Source organism: Tremella mesenterica (assembly GCF_000271645.1).
Source record: "Tremella mesenterica DSM 1558 unplaced genomic scaffold TREMEscaffold_2, whole genome shotgun sequence".
Taxonomy (NCBI): domain Eukaryota; kingdom Fungi; phylum Basidiomycota; class Tremellomycetes; order Tremellales; family Tremellaceae; genus Tremella; species Tremella mesenterica.
The window spans coordinates 2,025,582-2,046,221 of NW_006711226.1; the positions used below are offsets into that span (position 1 = coordinate 2,025,582).

The following is a 20,640-nucleotide window of genomic DNA, read 5'->3' on the forward strand; positions in this document are numbered from 1 at the left end:
AATTCAGTAAGTTACTATTATGTTTAAATCAATGGAAAGAAGATGATTGAAATAAGAAGAGGAGAAAAATGATTGCCCAATCACCGCCAAACAGTGCCTAGGGTTGAAGGACACATCCTTTCGGGGGCGTTTCCGAATTTGAACTCCAAATGGCTGTAGAGAACCAAGGACTCCGAATTCGGAGGTTCTGCCTGCATGAATGGCTTCAGAATACGTGTGGCAACCCATAGATATGCAAGAAGCCACGGTAGGATGCATATTCAATACAGGGGGGATTTGGGGACATTCCGTAGGTATTTGGGTCAGTAGTGGAGGGATCCTCGGGTTGAGTGACGTATTTTGGGAGAAAGTGGCAAAATTTCGTCGGGATTAATTCGAGTTCCGTCGGGATTATCCCTACGCGCTCTTTCGTCGCGCCGACATTCGCTCGCGACACGGCAAAAAGACACCGCGTAACACGAAGAAGGGAGGAGGATGGCGGCAGATATAGGAAGTTGGATAACGAAAGCCGTCCTACAGCATGATAGAGCTCATGGAGCGAATCTGAGTGTTCCTTGGCAAGGTAGTAGGTTTTGTCAGGTGATCGAAGTGAGTCTCCAACCCCATGCACTGTGACCAAATCTCTTGACTACAAACACACATATATGTGAACATTCCAACGAGATATGACTGACAGAAACAGTTTCACACATACAGGGACTCTAACAATCCTCATGCTCAGATAAGAGGAGTTATTTCCGATGCGACCCACAGAGTACCCGTGGTTTTCGATGTGGCCAGGACAGATCAACATGAGACGTGAGTCTATTCCTTGTGTCTTACTTATCTGATACTGAAAGTTCCTCAGATCCATCTGTGGGGTACCCTCGGAATCTCTGACCTCTTCACTTCGAGCTGTTTTCCGGCTCACTTCTTTTCGTTTTCACCTCAATCCTCCTCTGACCAGAGGAGACGACCTTGAGTTACCCCAATTGGAGCTAGAGATACTTGACTGGACTGTCGTCACGGGTGACAAGAATGATCCTGTGTTTTTCGAGGACACCGTCGAAGTGGGTAGAGGAAAGGGCGATGGAGAAATCCAAAGAGTGTTACGGAAATGGTGGTTTGGGGAGTAAGTTGTTTTGATACCCTTCCCATTCTGACTGCCTGCACGGTCTTCCATCAAGGGGAAATGTAAGATGAGCTAACCCGGTAGATCAATAACTGATCCTTCTCAAGCTCCCACGACCCAGAGCGTCAGAAGATCTCAGGTCATAAGAAGAGGAGTAGGACAATTCGAACAGTTCCTTCAACCATATCTTTTCTCTACGGACGGCAAAAAACCTAAACCTGTCCCTGAATGGATATTCGAGTTACCTGAAGACGTGGAAAACGAATTGAAGCGTATCACGGTCTTTGGTCTTGATCTACACCCTCCACCGTCCTTCTCGCAATTACCAGATGACGAAGTACCGTCCGGTCCATCAGGATCAGCTGAATCATCAGCCAAACTCCCCCCCGCTGGCCAAATAATACCACTCTCTCCTGAAACAAGATCATCTTTGGAACATCCGCCGTCACATCAAACCCCTTTATCACATCCTCAACTCAGCGGAGTTTCTGTTCAGCCCATACCCACTTATACAACTCCCATCGAAATATCATCGTCTATCCCAGTGAATTCTCCTCATCCCGGTCATGTACAAGATCCATCATCATTTTCTCCAATACTTGTGGATGATGATACATCTAGCGATGGTGAAATAGCCGTACGACCTAATGTCAAGTATGTCAAAGTCAAACGAGGTTTCTTCGATTTTGAGACGCTCATATCCCCAAAGACGGACCATAAGACATCTTCTGTACATCCAAGACGACAAGATCCGACTGAAGATGAATCTCAACTTTCAGACTATGAACGTGAACAACGACGATACGCTAAGTCTCGAGCTCTACCCTTACCAGAGATCGAAAACAAAACACAATCTCAACAGCCCTCTGTCCCTTCCCAGCAAGGACCACAAGAAGATGTCTCGCAATCACTGTCAACTTCTCAAAAATCTGCAGTGGAGTACAGTCTTTCACAATATGTCAACAAACAGGTGAACATGTTAGTCCTTGATCCCTCGGTCGTCCGTGCAGAATTAAAGCATCTTCCAACGCCGAAGAAGACGACAAGCTCCTCGCCTATAGACCGGTCTAGTCTTTCTCCGAGACGTACACAGGTCAATGGTCATGAGACCCAAATAATCCCTGCCAAACGTCCCGGGCCCCGTGAACAGCCACCATCACATCCTCGGTCAAGCTCCCTCGGGGCAGACAATGCTTCATCTCCATCTCGACGGTCACCGGTGAGAAAAAAGCCAAAGTTGCAAATATCATCTTTGGATCCCTCGACTCAAAGTACGTCGCCAACGCCACATTCAGCTACTTCCTCGGCCTCAAGACCCCATTTAAGTCAATCGCTACCTCCTCGAGCTAATGAACTTGAAGATGCAAGGAAAGACGAATTTAGCAGTCCCATAAGGGTCTCATCGGGGGAAGAAAAACGTGGAATGTTAGGAAGATTAGTAGATTGGACTTTGGGAAGAGGATCGGTCAACCATAACCACGTTGAAGTCAAACAGGAAGCTCAAGTTGGGCCGGACGATCAGGACGTCACTATGGAAACCGGGTCGAATGATGATAAAGAGCTATATGGGTTGATCGAAGATGATGATGGAGATCCGGACGATTTTAGTGTTATGAACGGTTCGGATAATGGATCAGTCCCAATAGGAAGGACTGTTGGTATGAGGACCAACGCACCTTCGGCAGACAGTGAGGATTCAGAAGATGACCGTTCATACGTCGGGAAACAAACAAACAACGAGGCTAGGGCTGTAACGGACCGTGAAGATCAGAGAGTTCCAGGTGATGAAGATGAAGATGACGGACAAGACCAAGTGCAGAACACTGGAGAGCGTAAAAGTCAAGGCCAAGCCGATGACCTGGAAGATAGGATTGACATGAGTGTAGGTAACGGAGGTGATGATGAGGGAAGAGAGGGGTACAATGTAGGAGCGAAAGATGCGAATATCGAGGAAGATCTTGAAGAAATACCACCAAACATACCTACGAGTTTCAAGGACACACATTCCTTATTATCACCAAAACCTTTGATTCCATTACCTGTTACCCGGGAGTCATCTGACCCTCACTCGATGTCGGTCCACGAGGACGGATCTATGGAGACAAGATCCGTAATGTCGCAAAGCCATACCTCTGCTGTCCCGCTTTCGACTGATCCTACACAAGCCGCCACGACCTTGCATGAAGCTTCCTCCCCACCTTCCCATATTCAAAAACCTTTCCCAGCTACTCCTCAGGCAGCCGTGCGACATGTCGTACCTCTTCATATACCTTCGTCTGCCAAGTCAAAAGACGAGATGTCAACGATTGCAATTCCGAAAACCCGGACCAAACTCGGAGGATTCAAACTTGACCTCAATCCTCCTTTCGGTCTACCCACTTCTGTAGTTACGAAAATGGCTTCTCGAGCGACTGAAGTGCGCTCAAGGGCGAGTACGCGGATCTCTCGGTCTTAGGAAATAATATCATCACTATATCTCGATATTTCATCCGATCTTCATTGTCATTTTCGACGATTCATCTATCTGTCTCAATTCTGTCATACTTAATACCCCGCATAAGCAATACCAAATCTCTGTCAAATGACGAACCATGCATGAAATATGTCAAATGAGCAAGAAAGTTGAGGGTGAAAGATAGTGATGATGATAGTTTGGATTACTTTTTCAACTTTTCTGAATATTTGTCCCATCCTTGTTCATCGAGTAATTTGACTTTCCCCATTACTTCTTTCTCCAAATCTTGTGCGTAGTTCTCCATGGCTTGAATAAGAGTTGGTATGCTCCCGCTTAATATACGTACCGCTAAAATGGCAGCATTGGTCGAATTGTTAATTCCTACCGTTGCGACGGGTATCCCACGCTAGCTGTCAGCATCGACCTGGTTTGCTTTCCATGATCTCCTCCCGCTCAGAGAGATGGTCAGAGCAACGATCATCTACCGATTGGACGGAGGGGTATGGACTGACGACACAAGGAGACCCAATTTGAACAGATGCTTAAGTCGTATGAGGAGAGTTATCAAGTGTCGAGTAGAGCAATTTGTGTAACTAAGAAAGAGACTCACTGGCATTTGTACGATAGAATATAAAGAATCAACTCCATCCAATACACTAGCCTTGACAGGTACACCAATTACCGGTAAAGCGGTTTCACTAGCTACCATACCAGGTAAATGAGCTGCTCCACCAGCTCCAGCAATTATAACTCTCAATCCCCTACTGGCCGCTTCTTTAGCATATTTGGTCATCCTTTCCGGAGTCCGATGAGCCGAAGTTATGCTAAGTTCAAATGGTATTTCAAACTTTTCTAAAATCTTCGTAGCTGGTAACATGATCGGTAAATCAGAATCTGAACCCATGATTATTCCCACTAAAGGATAAGGATGACTCTTTCCTTTTTCAGGTGAAGGTGAAATGGAATCGACGAATTTCTCATCTAAATCAGGTTGTGATTGTAGTAAAGTTCGAAGGGAAGAGTATAGTTCAGCATCGGATTGAGAAGTGATTGTGATATGACCCATTTTTCTTCCTGGTCTAGAAGATGTTTTACCATACAAATGAACTGAAGCTCCAGGGACGGATAGAGCGGAATTGGAAATGGAATGTACGTCTGATAAAGAGGTAGATATCCCCAGGATGTTGATCATTGCTGCGCTGGATACTCGGAGGGAAGTGGATCCTAATGGAAGAGAAAGTATGGCTCGGAGATGATTTTCGAATTGAGAAGTATGACAGGCTTCTATGGTGTGATGACCTGAGTTGTGAGGACGAGGGGCGATTTCATTGATCATGAGTGAACCTGTAGATGAGTAATCTGCTTTCTCCTATGACTTATAGGCCATATGCATAACCCGAGATATTGAAAATTTGTGGCAACGATCCAGGTGGCCCCAAGCATGATGCCCATTTATAGGCGGAGAGGGGGATATGGGTCCAGGAGTAGCAGCAAAAAGACGGACCAAGCAGAGGGTGTGGAGGAGAAAATAGGGATTATCTCACCATCTTCCATCAAAAACATCTCAACTCCAAATATCCCCGCACCTTCAAGTGTGGAAACGGCCCTCTCTGCCAATTCCCTGGCTCTTTGATTCACCCCCAACATCCCTCTCGCTCGAAGAGGAGCGATACATACTCTCAAAATACTATCCTTATGTATAGTCTCCACAGCATCATAACTTCTAACTTCTCCGTCCTTATTTCTCACAACCATCACAGCTACTTCTTTTACGAACGGTGCCCAACCTTCGGCATATAAAGGTCTATCTCCTAAAAAATCCAAAGAGTCATGTATATCCCCCGAGCTGGCAGATTTTAAAGGGGAATTCCCTCTACCATCATATGCCAAAGTTCTCGCTTTCAACATGACAGGAACACCTAATTCCTCTACGACCCGTTTGACATCTTCTTCTGATGGATTGAGAGGTAAAGGTCGGAATGGAGCTACAGGTATTCCCTTATTGGCCAAATGACATTTCTGAGTATATTTATCTTGAATGAGTCGAATGGTCTTTGGAGAAGGTTGAACCTCGCAAAGTCCTTCACGTTCGACAGCTTCGAGAACATCGGCGTTCACGTGTTCAATCTCTACCGTGAGGACGTCACATAATCTGGCCAGCTCGCGGATGTGAGATTCAGAAGTGAAAGGTCCGTCTAAATGAGTGAGAGAAGGTGGAGGTTGTAGGGTTTGTTTGGCTGGGGTATCTTCACCAGAGTCGAGGATGATCAGAGGGATTCCGAGGAGGGCAGCGGGATGAGTGAGCATACGGCCTAATTGACCTCCACCTGGGATTCAGTTGATGTCTGACAAGATGCTAAGCTAGGAAAGAGTGACAAGTAGATGACACACCTAGTATCCCTACCGTCTTGATAGTCGACATCTTGTCCTCCTTGTCTCTCTCTGATGGAGAAAAGTTGAAAAAACTATAAGTGGGGAGGGTCACCGAGTAATTTGAGGTGAAATTTTGATGCCGCTGCATCGTCCCGGGATTATCGATGACGCACTTGCGGATTTGGTTGCTTTGACAACTCGGCCTACTTACGGCGTTTACCAATTTACCCATCAAATCCTTTCTTTCTCCTTTCAGACTTCTACTCAACTTCTTAATCTCACGTGTACTCTTCACCCAAACATCTGCCCTCTACAGCTTTCTCTCGTGTCAGTGTTTACACGTAGTCAGCGAATCAACCTTGAGTATAGTACTCTACTCGTAAGCAAGCGACCCACCGCTGGAACCGAGCTCGGTCACGTCTTCCGAAGAAACGAAATCCCTTGTTCGCTCTCGGCCCTTTTCTACACATTTCGTCCCACCTTTTTGCTTCTCTCACAAACCTGCGAATCTCATTCATCCATCTTCTAATAATCCCATCAGCATCAAAGCTCTCATCATCACGAATACACTACACGACTCGACGTGATGGGTGACCGAATAGTATCAATGCCTTACCCTCATCAAGCTTCCAGTCGTAGCGCTTCCATGTATATGGACGATGGAGATAGTTATGATCCTCGACAATCGCGCGTAGTCTCTCAACCTGCTCCTCTCTTAGATCAATGTGAGTTTTCTCATCTCATATCTCACTTTAAAGCTGATGAAACTTCTTAGCCCATTTACGTCCGGGAGATCAAGCATCTTTACTCTCTCATGACAGAACACTCGAACTTTATCGTGAAAATGCCAAAAAAACAAACGACCCAGAACTCATGTTTGAATTCGCTGTATTCATGATCGATGCCGCTAAATCAATGGTTCCTCCTGAAGAACAACGAGATCCTGCTCAGAGTGCGAAGATCAACGCTTTGATAGAGAAAAGTGAAGAATTGACAAAAGAAGCCACCGCTTTACTCAAAAAATTAGCCGATAGAGGTTATCCAGACGCGCAATACTATCTCGCAGATTGTTATGCGAATGGTATAGGCACGGTCAGAGGGAGACAAGATTTCGATAGAGCTTTCCCCCTTTTCGTTTTGGCGGCAAAACATGGTCATCCGGATGCTTGTTATAGAGCTGGAACATGTTGTGAACATGGTTGGGGTACAAGAAGGGAAAGTGCAAAAGCTGTGCAATTTTACAAGTACGTATACATGTTTCATTTACACGTCCCTCACTCGGATATCATTATACATTTTCAAAATGTAGTGCGACATGCTGACGATCAGAAAAGCAGCAGTCGCTCTTCATCCTGGAGCAATGTACAGACTCGGCACTGCAGAACTCAACGGCACTTTGGGTCTCACTCGTAGACCTAAAGAAGGGGTCAAATGGTTGAAACGTTCTGCCGAACATGCAACAGAAGAATATCCTCATGCCTTACACGAGCTAGCCCTTTTACACGAAAGAGGTATCGAAAATGTCGTTTTTGTCGACAATGACTATGCTGCAGAATTGTTAGCACAAGCCGCCGAATTGGGTTATGCACCAAGTGCATTCAAATTGGGTGAATGCTATGAGTATGGGAAAATGGGTTGTCCAGTCGATCCAGCATTGTCAATACATTACTATGTCAGTCTTCTCTTTCATATTTCGTTCATGAGTCACACGAATCGTAATGTAGCTGACTCTAAGAACATTGCAGCAACTCAAAGCCATATCGACGCGTGTTTCGCCTTGACCGCATGGTATCTCGTTGGATCACCTGGTGTATTACCTCAATCCGACACTGAAGCGTATTTGTGGGCCAAGAAGGCGGCCGAGATGGGGTTGGCCAAGGCACAGTACGCTGTGGGATACTTTACAGAGGTGAGTATTTGTTCTCCGCCCTCTATCATCCCCCCACTATCATTCAACACCCATCAATCGAGTTGACAGGTTCGAAGCTGTACATCTCACTCCTTAATTCCGGTATTTATCCTGTAGGAGGGATATCTGTGTTTATTTGTCGATAAAGTTGTTAACGTCAGACCGGCATAGGGACCGATGCCGACCCACAAGCAGCCATCAAATGGTACAAAATGGCAGCGGAGAATGGCGATCGTCGAGCTCAAAAACGTCTCACATCCGATCCTCGTGGTGGGTCCAAAGTGCTCGACAGAAAACTAGAGATGGAGGCTCTGAAAGAAGAACGAATGCTCAACAAATCCAGTGGGAGGAACGACGGTTGTCTGATCATGTGAGGTAAGATACACTGTCACAGAGCGTGAAGTATACGAGTAGACAGGGATCATGACATGACATGTACGAGAACGACAACCCCGACATACTTTCAGAGAGGGAAAGTACACCCAATATATGGGACGAAGATTGGCCACCGAGAGGCGGGATCAGCCATGAGGAGATGTAGCATATGACGGACCCCCGCGGGCGGGTAATTAGTGGAGATCTCTACAAGGACGGTCTTCATAGGATGTACACATGCATGAATACTATTAGACGGGGCGCAGACGTTTGTTTACAAGCTGATGATGACTGTCCAACGCCGGAAAGATGAGCGATGAGAAATGAGAAGTTGGTGGAGAATGTGAGATGGAAAATGCGTTGAGCGCGATATCAGGTAGGATTCAGTGTGGTCAAAGTAAGAGGTCAATATCGGTTTGCCGTGCTTGAGAAGCATCTTCTCGAATTTTGACCAGGTCGGCTCGAGTCAGTCCCTGTGAGTGTGTGAGCGATTGATCCTACACCTGTCCACAACAGTGAGGGAGAGTCAGTAGGAGAATAAAGAAGAAAAAGGCTGAGTACTCACCTTTTTCTCACACAACCCTCGGAATATCCCATCAGATCGGTCGAAAAGGTGCAGAGGGGTGTCGAACTGTCCCGTGAGCACTCTCTGCATGAGGTATGCAATGGACTGACCTCGGTCACCTCGCCATGCTCAAGAACTAAGATCCGATCGTAGAACGCCACCGTCTGCAGTCTATGAGCGATTGAGATGAGCTAAGAGGTCAATAAGCAAGTGACATGCGTGACGATGAACAATGCCTCACCGTCACATCTGAGAAAGACGTCTGGATGATGCGCTGAATAAGAGCGTCTGTCTCAGGATCCACTGAAGACGTAGCTTCATCCAAAAGAAGTACACGACAACCTCGGACTAGTGCTCTCATCAAGGCGACTGTTCATCAGCAATGTCATCAGATGTCGTTACTGATACCAGAGAGAAGATAAATACGTACGAAGCTGCTTCTCCCCTGCAGAAAAGTTAGCACCTCCATCTAAGACCTCAGCGTCCAATCTGAACTTCTCCCTGAGGGTAGAGCTAGCAGATGCGCTAGAATGTATCAACTCCAATGCCGAGTTAAGTTCCTGATCAGTTCGATCTCCTCCTGGATCGAGGTTATCTCTTTAAATCAATGTCAGCTTCACTGTCACTTCGGAGGACACATTCTCACCGAACAGAACCACCAAAGAGGAAAGCGTCTTGAGGGATGATACCCAATTGACCTCGAAGCTGTCCAATCAGCAGCAGAAAATAAGTGTGGAGAGTGGAAAAACTGACAGTGTCAAGCCCAACGTGACGAATATCAACTCCGTCTACCCTGATAGTCCCTCCGACCAGCTCTACAGTGCGGAAAAGGGCTTGAGCAAGACTACTCTTACCCGCTCCTGTTCGCCCAACAATACCAACTTTTTCACCCGGACGAACAGTAAAGCTGACTTCTTTGAGGATCATAGGGAGCTCGGGGCGGTAACGAAGAGACGCGTGGTCGAACTGGACTTCTCCCTTCGAAGGCCAAGAGGTTGGGGGGTCGGAAGGTAGACGAGGTGGAGCTTCGAGCTCTAGCTCATTATAGTATTTGATACGCTCCACGTTGTTCTGTGCATCAGTAGCTATTCAGTAACTGAACCTCGTTGTCAATCTAGCCCACAGATGATGGGGACCTGGGAGCGACATGCTTGCTATGAGAGAGTCGGGGAGGAGGTAAGAGGCTGGCCACATACCATGTCCGTCTCTATCTTTGCGACGGCATCGACGACACCACTTAGGGCTGTGATATGAGCTAATCATCTGGGAGTGAGAAGAGACACTCACTGGATGTCATACCGATCACGTATACGAGGACGGCGCCAACCTGGGCGGCATTGACTCGGTCCCCGGAAAGCACACCGAACAAGGCAATTGACTATGGGTCAGCCCTAGGCTTGAGAGTGACAGCAATGAACGAACCATGACAAGGAATTGGCATGAAACTACCAACTTGGGACCGATGCACCTGGAAGAATCGTCAGCTGCTTGCAAAAGCCCATCAGAGTGCCTTACCGCGGGACAAGGTACTAATTGGGAGTCAGCCTCTGATTCAGCGTGGATAAGCAAACAACTCACTGAATGCACTTGAGCTTTCTGGAGCCTGTCAGTGGTACAATACTCATATATATATTGCAGCCCATGGAACACTCACATTCTCTGTGACGACCGCTTCCTGAAATCGACCTTTAAATCTGTTCTGCCTTCCAAATGCTCGGATGACTGACAATCCGGAAATTTGCTCGCTGAAAGTCGTGAATACTTCACTGCGGGCGTTCGCGTGGATTCTCTTCAGTTCGCGCGAGGTTTGGCGGTAGTAAGTCAAAGCCAGATACTAGAAATTAGCGACAACCAATCGGAATTCAGAAAGGGGCAAACGTCTATTATTATAACGGGAACAAATATGACCACCAAAGCGGGATAGATCAAGGCGACCAGAAACATTGTGCCAAAGAAACTGAGAATAACACTCTGAATCAGCATCTCTCCAAAATCATCGTTCGGAGTACTCACGTCATCAGTGCATGGACTGTGGCAGGCACGTCAGTGTCCAAGTTGGACACGTCTGACGTGATCAGAACATAGTCATCTGATAGCAACGAATGGCACTCACCCTTGGTCAGACGGTTCATGATGCGTCCGGCCTGGTACACATCAGTCAGAGGTCCTCCATATCTCAAAAGTACTCACTGGGGTGCGATCATGCCATCCTACAGAAGTCCGCATGACATTATTCCAAGCACCATTGAACATGTCAAGACTGGCTCGGGTCCCACAATAGAGCATAGAGTACCATCCGGTCGCCTGGACAGAGTAAGGGATCTCTCGACCTCTTGCGCGAAATAAACTCACCATGCAAATAGCCAAGCCTAAGCCCAAGGCTAAACTTGTCAGCTGACTTGATGGCCTCGTCCGTTGAAAGCGAACTCACCGCCATAGACACTCACGTATTGCCGTTGCGTAAAGGACTGAATTTGCCCATTGCTCCAAAACCCGAGCCACAGGCTGACCATGACGGAAATAGCCTGTTCCAGAAGAAGGGCCGACAAAGCAGTCGACACCCATGGCCAGCTCTTAATGGAAGACACCCAATAAAGATAGCAAGACCAGGAGACGGTACCGACATTTCTTTCCTCGTCCAGCATAAGCTTAGTGCTAGTCTCTGGACCCTTGGATACATCAGTGGGTTGCCGGGATTTCTCGCCTGTCGAGACCTCTTGCTCTTCGGAAGGCGAGGCCGTATCGGCCTGTCGTTGGGACGCGGAGCCAAATTCGTCGACCAGGTTGCGAAAGATCCCTTCTGTTTGTCGTAATTCCTGTGACGGATCAGCATTGAGGGCCGTCGAACACCTCTGAACCAAACATACCTCATAAGATCCTTGCTGAACAATACGTCCATCACCAAACTCGTCTCGATCCATGACCAGGATCATGTCGGCGTGGGGAAGAACCTCAAGATTATGAGTGACCAAAACCCTAGTACGATTGGCGAGAGGGCCGTTCATGATGAGGTTTTCCAGCAAGTGATGTCCAATGTGAGCATCGACTGCTGACAAGGGATCATCAAGGAGTACGATTGAGGAAGAGGCGTAGGCAGCGCGGGCCAGACATATCCTTTGTCTCTGTCCGCCTGATAGGGTGATACCACGCTCGCCAATTTGAGTTCTGCAGATTAGTATGAATTCCTCGAATTACTAAATCAGTCACTCACAGATCACCTTCTGCCCATTGCTCGAGGTCGAAACGGAGCCCGCAAGCATCAATCACTTGATCAACACGGTCAAAATCGATATCAACAGTCTCGGAGGAGAAGGTGATGTTGTCGCGGACAGTACCACTTTGTACCCATGCTTCCTGTGGTACTTTTTGTCAGCTTGTAAAGGCGCGAAGATTTACTGTCACATACCGTAAGATACCTGACCATTGAAAATTACATGACCATGAGTTTGGCGAATTTCGTTGATGAGTCCCGTGAGTAAAGCACTTTTGCCGGTCCCTACCCTTCCCACGATACACACAAGGGCACCTGTGTATCAGCAGATCTTTGAGCCAACTCATGATCTTTGCTTACCCTGAGGGATCTTCAAGTCCAACCCACGAAGGGCAAATGGTTGTTTAGATGCCAGGATGGGGGTTTGGTCAAACAACTCCGGCGAGTCATTCTGATTCCTGGTCTGCTCTCGTTCGTGTGGTGCCACCTCATCAAATTGGAATTGTCCTTCGACATCGATAGCAGGTAAAGCAGTAGGATCAATGACAATGTCATGAACAAGTTCCTCAGCAGCGAGTGTCAGACCGATGCGCTCTGCAGTATAAGTGCTGTGAAATCTCAAGGAGATAATGGCTCACCAATGCTGACTTTAAGATCAAGAATTGCTGCAAAACTCTTCGGTAACACCATTACAGGCCGTTGCAGAGCGATGTACAGATGCAGGGCTGTGAATACTACCACTGGGTCGAGTTTGTTTCCAGCCAGTGCATAAGCAATGAAGGTGACTCATGCAATCAGCGTGGATCAGCTTTGTGATAACGAAGAACTCACGGACCGAAGCGGCGACAGGAGCTATTGCGGATAAAGCCACTACCGCAGATCGATAAAGAGAGTACCGTCGAAGGTAAGCTATTTCCACCTTTCGCATTTCCGAGATTCTGTGTCCGAAGATAGCCTCCCAAGCATACACCTTGACGGCTCGTATGTTGGTGATGACTTCAGATAGAAGCCTATTTCGTCTATCGACGGCAGCTTCTTGTTGTCGGCGTAGTCCAAGAAGGCGTTTCAATCCCCAAGCTATTAGTCAGTGCGACGTCACCGAGTGAAAGATATTATCTCACCTTGCAGAGGCCCTATCACGGCCAGCACCTGTGATTTAGCTGCTACGAATAATATCATTCAAAAGCATCGGCTTACTGCTACGCCAACCAAGGCGGTGGGACCCAAAAGCCATAAGACGAGTCCCAGTCCCATACACACCTGTGGAGGCTGGGAAAATGCCGAGAGGACATAACCCACTTTGTTGCCCTAAGAAATGTTAGTCCTATGAAGCACATATGTGAAAGTCCATGACTGACCATTGTGGCAGCGTCCGAGGAGAATAAAGTGAGCAAACGACCATTGGTATGTTGTGTTCGAGATTTAGCCGAGAGACGCCTTTCGTATATTAGTGATCTACTGACTCTGGTCAAAGAAGGGGAGCTCAATGATATTTACATAGTCTTGCGGGAAATGAGATCCATCAGCTGCACGATCAGCGATGACTCGATATCAGATCGACTACACTCACCGCAGAGCCTATCGTGACGCCAAGCGTTGACGAGCGTCCGGCGGTGTTGATGAGGCAAAGACTTCCGATTGATTGCCAGAAGAGCAAGAGCACTGAAAGAGAGATGCCAAGCCACAATCGTGGGGGCTCAATCGGGACAGAGAGATTTGAGCCTTTGTTGGTCGTTTGAGTAGCATGAGCCCTTGTGATTTCCAGTAGAATCTGGCGGGTGAGTAAAGGTGCGGTGACACGTAGCATCTCTAGTCATCTCAGCTGTCTATATCTCACACTAAATCATCGAAGTAAAGGGATGTCGAAGGTGAACTCACGGCCCAAGAAATTTACAAAAACGAGCTGGGCTAGCCATGGCCAAACCTTGGCAACGATGGCTTTCGATAGAGATTTGTCGTAAAGTTTTCCATCCTCAAAAGCCACGGTGCCCTCGATAATCTTTCGAGCGGTTTTCTTATCAAATCGCTTGACAAGAGTCGGTTCCAACTCTTGGGCGTCGCTATTAGATACATTGAGTAATGGGGTTGTTTCAGTATCGAGGTGATGATCAGTGGTCAATACTTTAGTATCACGATAGTCAGGTGGACGACCGGAAGGGGGGAGTCGTTTTGCAAAACTGGCTTCGATCTCGTCAGCAAGCTGCAGGTAAGCCGTAGTCACGATCAAAGTCTTCAAAAATCAACTTTTGGAGCGAGTAGATAGTCGGGCAGTCATACAGGTCTGTCACATGAGCCAAAACATCTACGGAGTTGATAGCATTCTCACCATCAATCTGTAGAGGTCTCGAGTACCCTACCTTGAGTACTGGTCCCGCCCAGATGAAGAGGAACTTGTTTAAGACATTGGCATTTGTCTCGGGCCAATCGATTCCCTTGAAGGGGTGTGAAGGCGCTGGAGAAGGTCTCCAAAACGGGATGCCCATGATTGGTACTGATAGAAAGAAGAAATGAATGAGAACGAGAGAAGGGATTTCCAACTTACGGTAGGCTACGGAGCCCTCCTATTTGACGTGTTCGCTCGGGGTCTTCGACGGGCGGAGTATCAGTAGCTGATTGTGGTCCTTTGTGGCCCCGAAACAGAACTCAGTCTAAGCAAGGGGCTGACACATACCACCCCTTCGGCTCACGCTGATTGACGTGAGAAAGGTTGTCAACTGATATAAATGGAGCAGGTGAGGTGAAAGTGGATGGAGAAGGAAGGATGATTGCCCACGTGACATCGTGCCATGGCAGGTGTACTTAGTTAAGTATAGCCTGTAGCATGTAGCATGCCTATCAGGTGTGAATCATGTATTGTCACCCCCGGTGGAGGTGGAATTGATAGATTACCTTTAGGGGGTTACATAGGGGGTTTGAGCGCTTAGGGGGCTATGGAGGCTGGGAGGATATCATTCGTGGTCCGTTGGGTTACAGGCTCAAGTGCACCTGACTTATCGTTTTCAATTCGTTTTCTTGCCATGGGTGCCCTTAGTCCTAGTCCTATCTATACTGCGGTTCTGGAGCATTTGATGGGCAGAGGGAGGACAGACGATCACTCTGCTCCACCGAGTCGAATATATGCTGATGCATGTCTCCACCAAGTCCCCTTAGATATCTATATCTCCGCCGCGGCCTTGACGACAGGGGGAAGTTGAGATGCTCCAGTCGCATCCCCTCCAGATCTATCACCCCTGTCTCTTCCACCACGGTTACCACCCCGACCACCTCTGCCTCCACGACCTCGGCCGCCTCTGCCGCCCCGACCGCCACGATGCTCTCGATGACTACCCCTGCTCTGATCTTCTTCCCTGATCCTCCTGGCAGCGGCACCAGAGGCGAAAGCTACTCGAGTGGTCCAGAAAGCTCGCTGTTCGTCCTCTAAGTGGTGTCAGCAAATTCCCGTCCCCATACCGCGATACACGCAGTGGACATAGTCAAGTCACGTACCGGTCATATATGTGAACTCCACAGTGATATCTCCGAAGGGAAGCTTTGCGTCGTTGAGCCGCTTTAACTCGTCTTCTGTAATGACATCCCCGCTCTTCTTTGCTACAGTACCGCCTTTGGCACCAGGAGGATAAGCGAGGAAAGGCTCAGGTATACCGTTTTCGGTGATCAAGTCCTATATGATCAGCATTCAGGCCACATGAGAAAGAATGACAACATCTCACTTTAAGTTTCTTCCAATCGGCACCTTCACCTCCGCTTGGAAATTTGATGGACGAGTTGTTTTTGAATGCTATCTTGTCCGTGTCGATGACAGTGCCAGTGGCCAGATCACACTCGAGTTCCACGCCATTGTACGTGATCGTATATGTTCTCGGCTGTACATCATCAGCCATGCTTTCCACACACGAGTAGAGAGTCTTTACTTCTTGTTTCACAGCCTTGGCAGGTTGTTCACTCTGATCGTCCTCTTCCCGACCACGCTTCTTCGCGCCTTTTCCATCCGCGCCGGCTACCAACGGCGACCCGACCACCGCTGTTCCCTCTCGGATTTTGGCCAGATTTGGCGACTCGCCTTTTTTCATCTTTTCCAGTTCTCTAAAAGCGTTGAACTTTCCTCCACCGGTGGACTTGCCTTGCTTCCGGTTGGTATGGATCTCACTCTCTGGAATGCCCTTTTCTTTGGCTTTCATTTTGGTGTAGGCCTCCCTGGGAAGTGAGTCCAAGTCGATCGACATTCCCGATCTGCACTCACTTGCTCATAAACAACATATCAGGACCATCAGGGAGGAATTTGGGCAGACTTTCTTTGTTCAAGAACGCCTCGAGATCCGCCTTGTACGTGAATTCCACGAAAACCGAGCCCTATGTTTGTCAGTCCAGTTGTCATGAATGATCAACTTGACTCACCTTGAATTTACCCTTCCCCTTCCCACCGGGTGCGTCCCCAACATCCTCACGCCTCTTGCGGACCGCATTGATGGCCCCAAACTGCTCACAGTATTCCTCGATCTTTTCTTGGGTGTTCTCATCTGTATCTCCTTCGCCGAAGCCTTTCTACGCCCCTGGTCAGCTGGTGAACGTGACGATGTAGGTGAGAACTGACAATATAGGCGGATCTCGTAAACCCGCTCGAGACCGGCTCCAGTGGCGCTTTCCTCCTGACATTCTCCCCGTCCTCACTGACAGCTATCAAGGGAGCTTTCCCTTCTCTTGCAGCTGCTTGCCTCAACGCATATGCCACGAACGGCACGCCATATGGTAGATAGTCTCGCATGCGTTTGAAGCTGATGATGGTCTTGATTGGCACCCAACCTTCTGGGTTGCACATGGTGAGGGAGAAGAAGAATTTGTCCACCGGAAGGTTTGAGTCGGAAAAGTAGAAATAGACTGTGCGTCAGCCGGTGTGAGATACATGTCGGAGGAGTGATCAAAACTCACCCTGTTTGGCTGCTTTGAAGAGAAGGGTCTGAACCTCTTCCGAGCTCTTGCCTTCGACGGTGGGTGGAGGACCAATATCAGTCTTCTTCTCATCGGTAAAGGAGGTGGCTGAGGAAGCTTCAGCAGTAGCTGTGGATTCCGTGGAGAGGCCCGGTTCTTCCTTAGGGATGATCTCGGGTTCCACTTTGACATCAATGGGAGCGTCGACCATGGCGAGAGAGAAGACTTCGCGCTGGCAGAGGGAAGCTGTAGATGTTTGTAAAAGTGTGAGCTTGGAAAAGCAAGGTAATCAATCGGGTTGATCTGTTGTGATCAAGGGGAGAGGTATAAGGAGTGGTTCGAGATGGGAAAAAAGTGATCTTCCAACTCGAATCTGAAAGTTCTTCTCGCCACGAGGAAGTCACGTGACCAAAGGTGGGATGGGATAAATACCAGATAAATATCCCAGAGATATATCCCTCGGGGGTTTGGAGGATGCCAGCCATCTGGAAGGTTGTGAACGTTGCAACATGTCCCAACCAGTGGAATGGCTGACTTTCTTCTTCGCAGCTTTCTTGACTAACCCTGAAAGCATGCCCCACTCGGTATTCTGACGTCTCTGTTCTTTCATCTTGACTCGTCACTTCTTGACAGCTAACCTCAAATCTTTCTTTCAGAGTCAGCTGCTGGTCAGCTCTCACCTTTCGACGAGGCTTCCATTCCTTTCTGAAGAGCCCACAAGGCATCAACACGATGAGACGAGCTATAGTCGCATCTACTCTCTTGAAACTCGTATTCGCCGCTGATCCTGTGGCGAGATGGGGTCACCAAGCGGTCTATCTTCCTTCACAAAATGCGATGTGGGTCGTCGGTGGTGAAGTTCAAGGATCCGGAACTCAGATCACCAACGAGGTCCTCATCCTTCCCGTAAGACCTCTACTTCATATTCGGGATGAGCTGACTTTGCAGCTTAACCAGAGTAATCCGACATTCTCGACAGGTTCGAGTGATGGACTCCCTCCCCATGCTTTCGCCGCCATGTCCGCCAGATCCGACGGCTCGTCCATCGTTGTATTTGGTGGAATGACTTCCAGTTGTTCAAACGATGGACTCGTTCATACGTTGGATGTCAGTTCTGGCAAATGGACTAGTGTGACCCCTTCAGGAGTCATCCGACGGAGAGGTGCATCGATGGGATGGGCCAGTGATTCCCAGGTCATGGTCGTGGGTGGGATAGCTGATAGCTACTCTTGCTGTGAGTATCCATCGTGCCGGGGGGTCAAGCTGACATCATAGCGTCGACAACTGCAGCTTATTCCGCCCTAGATATACTCTCATATCCCCTCACCACAGGTTCACACATTGCCTCGGCGAATCTTCCGAGCTCCCTCACTGGCTCCACGCTAGCCGTGTCTGATTTCGCTATGGCTTTGTGTTCCTGTGGTCACATCTACCTGGCTGGTGGACAGTCAGCCACGGGTGATTTGGTATCTCTCGATACTATTGGGAAATGGAGTGCTAGTTCTGGCTGGACGTCTCAAGTCACTTCCGGTGATGTGCCAGACGGCAGGATTGGCGCTTCCCTTGTGGTTCACCCAACTTTGGACTTATTGTTAGCCGATCTTTGTCTCATATATATTTCCACTCGCTGACGCATCCAGGATCCTCTATGGAGGCTCGGTAGCGAATGGTACTTCGGATACCCCTACTTCACTGGTCGCCCTTCTCAACACGACCAGCTGGGAATGGTCTACCCCTTCAAACCTTCAACCTCTCTCCTCATCCGCGTCTTCCTATCACACGGCCATCATCACCAATTCTGGTGTCATGATCACTGCTTTTGGTCTCGGTTCATCCGGTGTGGCAACCTCGAATGTTGCTTACCTCGACATGCGTGACCCGACCGGCTCAGACTGGGCTTGGAGTTCGACTTGGCAGGAAAGCATGCTCAACCTCACCACTTCTCCCAAGACTTCTAAAGGACAGACAATGGACGAGAAGAAGACGGCGTCCATAGCTGCTCCAGTCGCCGTTATTGGTGCTTTATTGATCGGTCTTGCCATCTGGTATGCTCGTCGTCAAATTCGAATCATTCGTAAACGTCGAGCTGCTCGATACTACTCCTTCTCCTTACAGGAAGACAACGGCGACTTCTCTCGTGACGTCGGCCCTTCGAGACCCACAAAGACGGAATACGGTTTTGGACGAGATGCCAACGAGAAAGAAGGCAACCTTATGACTGACATTACGTCCGGGGTCATGTCAGTCATTAAGCGTGTGTCTACCCGTGGCTCAAATCATTCCACCGACTCGAATCCATTCACTGACCGGGAGATGGTCAAGGCTGGGGGTAGTGCGAAGAATAAGGCGATCAATTGGGAAGAAATCGACTTTGGTCTTGGTAAATTAGACGAATCGAGACGTGAAGAACCCCACGCTAGGGAGAAGAGGCGCAGCTCATCTTTCTCAGCTACCGGTTCTCCACCTCAATTCCTCTACGACCAAGATCAGCAGTCGGCCGCCGTGGCATCTACAATGTCAATGCCAATGCCGATGCCACTCATCACATTGAACGAAGAACAAGGTTCTCCAGTGAATGACGGACAACAATCTTTGGTCCCTTCATTCTTTGTTCAACCTCCTACCGCACCCGCCACCCCTTCCAATCGACCTTCTGCCCCTGCTGTCTTCCCTGATATGCCTACCATGCCCACCGCCGCTCCAGATACGGACGAATCCTTGGACTGGAATATGTTACAGAATCAATTAGCTGAACGTCCTGCATTCCGATCTATCTCACCTTCAGCGGCGCTTCGTTCTCATAACCACGCCCAAGTCGACCATAATCCGGGTCAGTTCGATCAACCACGTCCTGCCCCAATGCCACAATATCACGCACCTACTCTTCAACCTGAACCTATGGGGCAATATCCACAACGTTCAGCATCTCCTTCACAAGTCCCACTACCTGTCTCTCCTTCCCCCTCGACAATATCTACGATGTCAAGTACCGCACCTCATTTACCTCCTCTCAACTTCAATTCTTCTAATCCTCCGACTATAAATTATGGACCCAGAAACCATGGAGTACTCCCATATCTCCCAAGAAACTCGAATCAGTCTCACAGCCGACAGCTCGCCGGAGTCCCTCGAAGGGGCGTGTCACACCACGGAATCGATAGCTCCTCGAATCACGAGTTGAGCTCTTCCATACCGGTGTCACACGACGCCCGTCAGGGTTCAGGTCTTCCGATGGCGCCTCATGCGGCTCAGATGGGTAGGGGTAATATGTTGAGGGTGATGAATAGGAGTGAAAGAGATGCACCGGAGAGTGATACCGAAGAGAATCACGGTCAGGCATTTTGATGGATGAAAGTTTTGATAGGAGCTGGAATTCACGGATTGGTGATAGGAAGTAAGTAGGTCTAATACACCGCTGGGCGGGTTGATGCATACATGGGACATTCCTTGACCGTTTTAGTATCTAATCTGCTAATTCATGCTGTTTCACGTAAATCCGAGTAATTGTACGATTTGTTTCAGGGCGGCACTTCGGAGTTGAAATCGGCATTGGAATCGCCGATCAAGTCGGAGAGACGACTTTCCTTTCATTCGGCCATGTGTACACTTGTATACGTCTTCCACACGACTGTGTCTAATCATACTATAGTGCAGGACCGTATTGCAGCATCCTCCAAACGTTCAGTTGCTGTAATCCACACAACCATCCATCATC

The 20,640-nt window shown here is 48.4% G+C and overlaps 6 protein-coding genes across 6 annotated transcripts; 3 read left to right on the forward strand and 3 right to left on the reverse strand.

Annotated features, from left to right (window-relative positions):
• Positions 1-474: 474 nt before the first annotated feature.
• On the forward strand, positions 475-3,566 carry TREMEDRAFT_60513 (uncharacterized protein; the record flags this gene model as incomplete). Its single annotated transcript, XM_007002781.1, has 4 exons — positions 475-588; positions 677-798; positions 848-1,111; positions 1,196-3,566. 4 exons carry the CDS (start codon positions 475-477, stop codon positions 3,564-3,566), a joined length of 2,871 nt encoding a protein of 956 aa, XP_007002843.1.
• Positions 3,567-3,608: 42 nt separating this feature from the next.
• TREMEDRAFT_42952 (uncharacterized protein) lies at positions 3,609-6,009 on the reverse strand. The gene is made up of 4 exons (XM_007002516.1): positions 5,958-6,009; positions 5,111-5,893; positions 4,177-4,910; positions 3,609-3,972 (listed from the first exon to the last, which is right to left on the reverse strand). The coding sequence occupies exons 1-4, from the start codon at positions 5,986-5,988 to the stop codon at positions 3,769-3,771; spliced, it is 1,752 nt and encodes a 583-aa protein (XP_007002578.1). The 5' UTR covers positions 5,989-6,009; the 3' UTR covers positions 3,609-3,768.
• Positions 6,010-6,591: 582 nt separating this feature from the next.
• TREMEDRAFT_27310 (uncharacterized protein) lies at positions 6,592-8,222 on the forward strand (the record flags this gene model as incomplete). Its single annotated transcript, XM_007002275.1, has 5 exons — positions 6,592-6,664; positions 6,715-7,183; positions 7,269-7,611; positions 7,675-7,848; positions 8,010-8,222. The coding sequence occupies 5 exons, from the start codon at positions 6,592-6,594 to the stop codon at positions 8,220-8,222; spliced, it is 1,272 nt and encodes a 423-aa protein (XP_007002337.1).
• A 527-nt stretch (positions 8,223-8,749) lies between these two features.
• Positions 8,750-14,034, reverse strand: TREMEDRAFT_28299 (uncharacterized protein; the record flags this gene model as incomplete). Its single annotated transcript, XM_007002395.1, is given in 25 exon segments — positions 8,750-8,854; positions 8,899-8,979; positions 9,030-9,157; positions 9,219-9,385; positions 9,435-9,493; positions 9,542-9,873; positions 9,981-10,031; positions 10,076-10,166; positions 10,211-10,275; positions 10,439-10,622; positions 10,667-10,759; positions 10,852-10,955; positions 10,975-11,120; positions 11,216-11,604; positions 11,656-11,953; positions 12,000-12,150; positions 12,195-12,314; positions 12,360-12,593; positions 12,638-12,784; positions 12,831-13,076; positions 13,121-13,148; positions 13,197-13,307; positions 13,358-13,461; positions 13,545-13,808; positions 13,878-14,034. Coding segments are annotated over 25 exon segments (3,855 nt in total), but the record flags the coding sequence as incomplete, so codon positions are not given.
• Positions 14,035-15,110: 1,076 nt separating this feature from the next.
• TREMEDRAFT_37957 (uncharacterized protein) lies at positions 15,111-17,233 on the reverse strand. The gene is made up of 8 exons (XM_007002440.1): positions 16,926-17,233; positions 16,591-16,874; positions 16,395-16,541; positions 16,240-16,349; positions 15,911-16,193; positions 15,710-15,862; positions 15,486-15,660; positions 15,111-15,416 (listed from the first exon to the last, which is right to left on the reverse strand). Exons 1-8 carry the CDS (start codon positions 17,134-17,136, stop codon positions 15,154-15,156), a joined length of 1,626 nt encoding a protein of 541 aa, XP_007002502.1. The 5' UTR covers positions 17,137-17,233; the 3' UTR covers positions 15,111-15,153.
• Positions 17,234-17,525: 292 nt separating this feature from the next.
• Positions 17,526-20,376, forward strand: TREMEDRAFT_37960 (uncharacterized protein). Its single transcript, XM_007002441.1, has 4 exons — positions 17,526-17,831; positions 17,874-18,159; positions 18,201-18,516; positions 18,566-20,376. The coding sequence occupies exons 1-4, from the start codon at positions 17,658-17,660 to the stop codon at positions 20,268-20,270; spliced, it is 2,481 nt and encodes an 826-aa protein (XP_007002503.1). The 5' UTR covers positions 17,526-17,657; the 3' UTR covers positions 20,271-20,376.
• The last annotated feature ends 264 nt before the right edge of the window (positions 20,377-20,640 follow it).

Coding starts and splice junctions, on each gene's coding strand:
- TREMEDRAFT_37960 (XM_007002441.1), top strand. CDS start 17,658: ATGAGACGAGCTATAGTCGCATCTACTCTCTTGAAACTCGTATTCGCC. Junction 18,160..18,200: donor AGCTGATAGCTACTCTTGCT/GTGAGTATCCAT, acceptor CTGACATCATAG/CGTCGACAACTGCAGCTTAT. Junction 18,517..18,565: donor CACCCAACTTTGGACTTATT/GTTAGCCGATCT, acceptor TGACGCATCCAG/GATCCTCTATGGAGGCTCGG.
- TREMEDRAFT_42952 (XM_007002516.1), bottom strand. CDS start 5,988: ATGTCGACTATCAAGACGGTAGGGATACTAG. Junction 5,894..5,957: donor CAAGACGGTAGGGATACTAG/GTGTGTCATCTA, acceptor ACTGAATCCCAG/GTGGAGGTCAATTAGGCCGT. Junction 4,911..5,110: donor GATGTTTTTGATGGAAGATG/GTGAGATAATCC, acceptor ACTCATCTACAG/GTTCACTCATGATCAATGAA.
- TREMEDRAFT_37957 (XM_007002440.1), bottom strand. CDS start 17,136: ATGGTCGACGCTCCCATTGATGTCAAAGTGGAACCCGAGATCATCCCT. Junction 16,350..16,394: donor AGGGGAAGGGTAAATTCAAG/GTGAGTCAAGTT, acceptor TGACAAACATAG/GGCTCGGTTTTCGTGGAATT. Junction 15,661..15,709: donor CCGATTGGAAGAAACTTAAA/GTGAGATGTTGT, acceptor CTGATCATATAG/GACTTGATCACCGAAAACGG.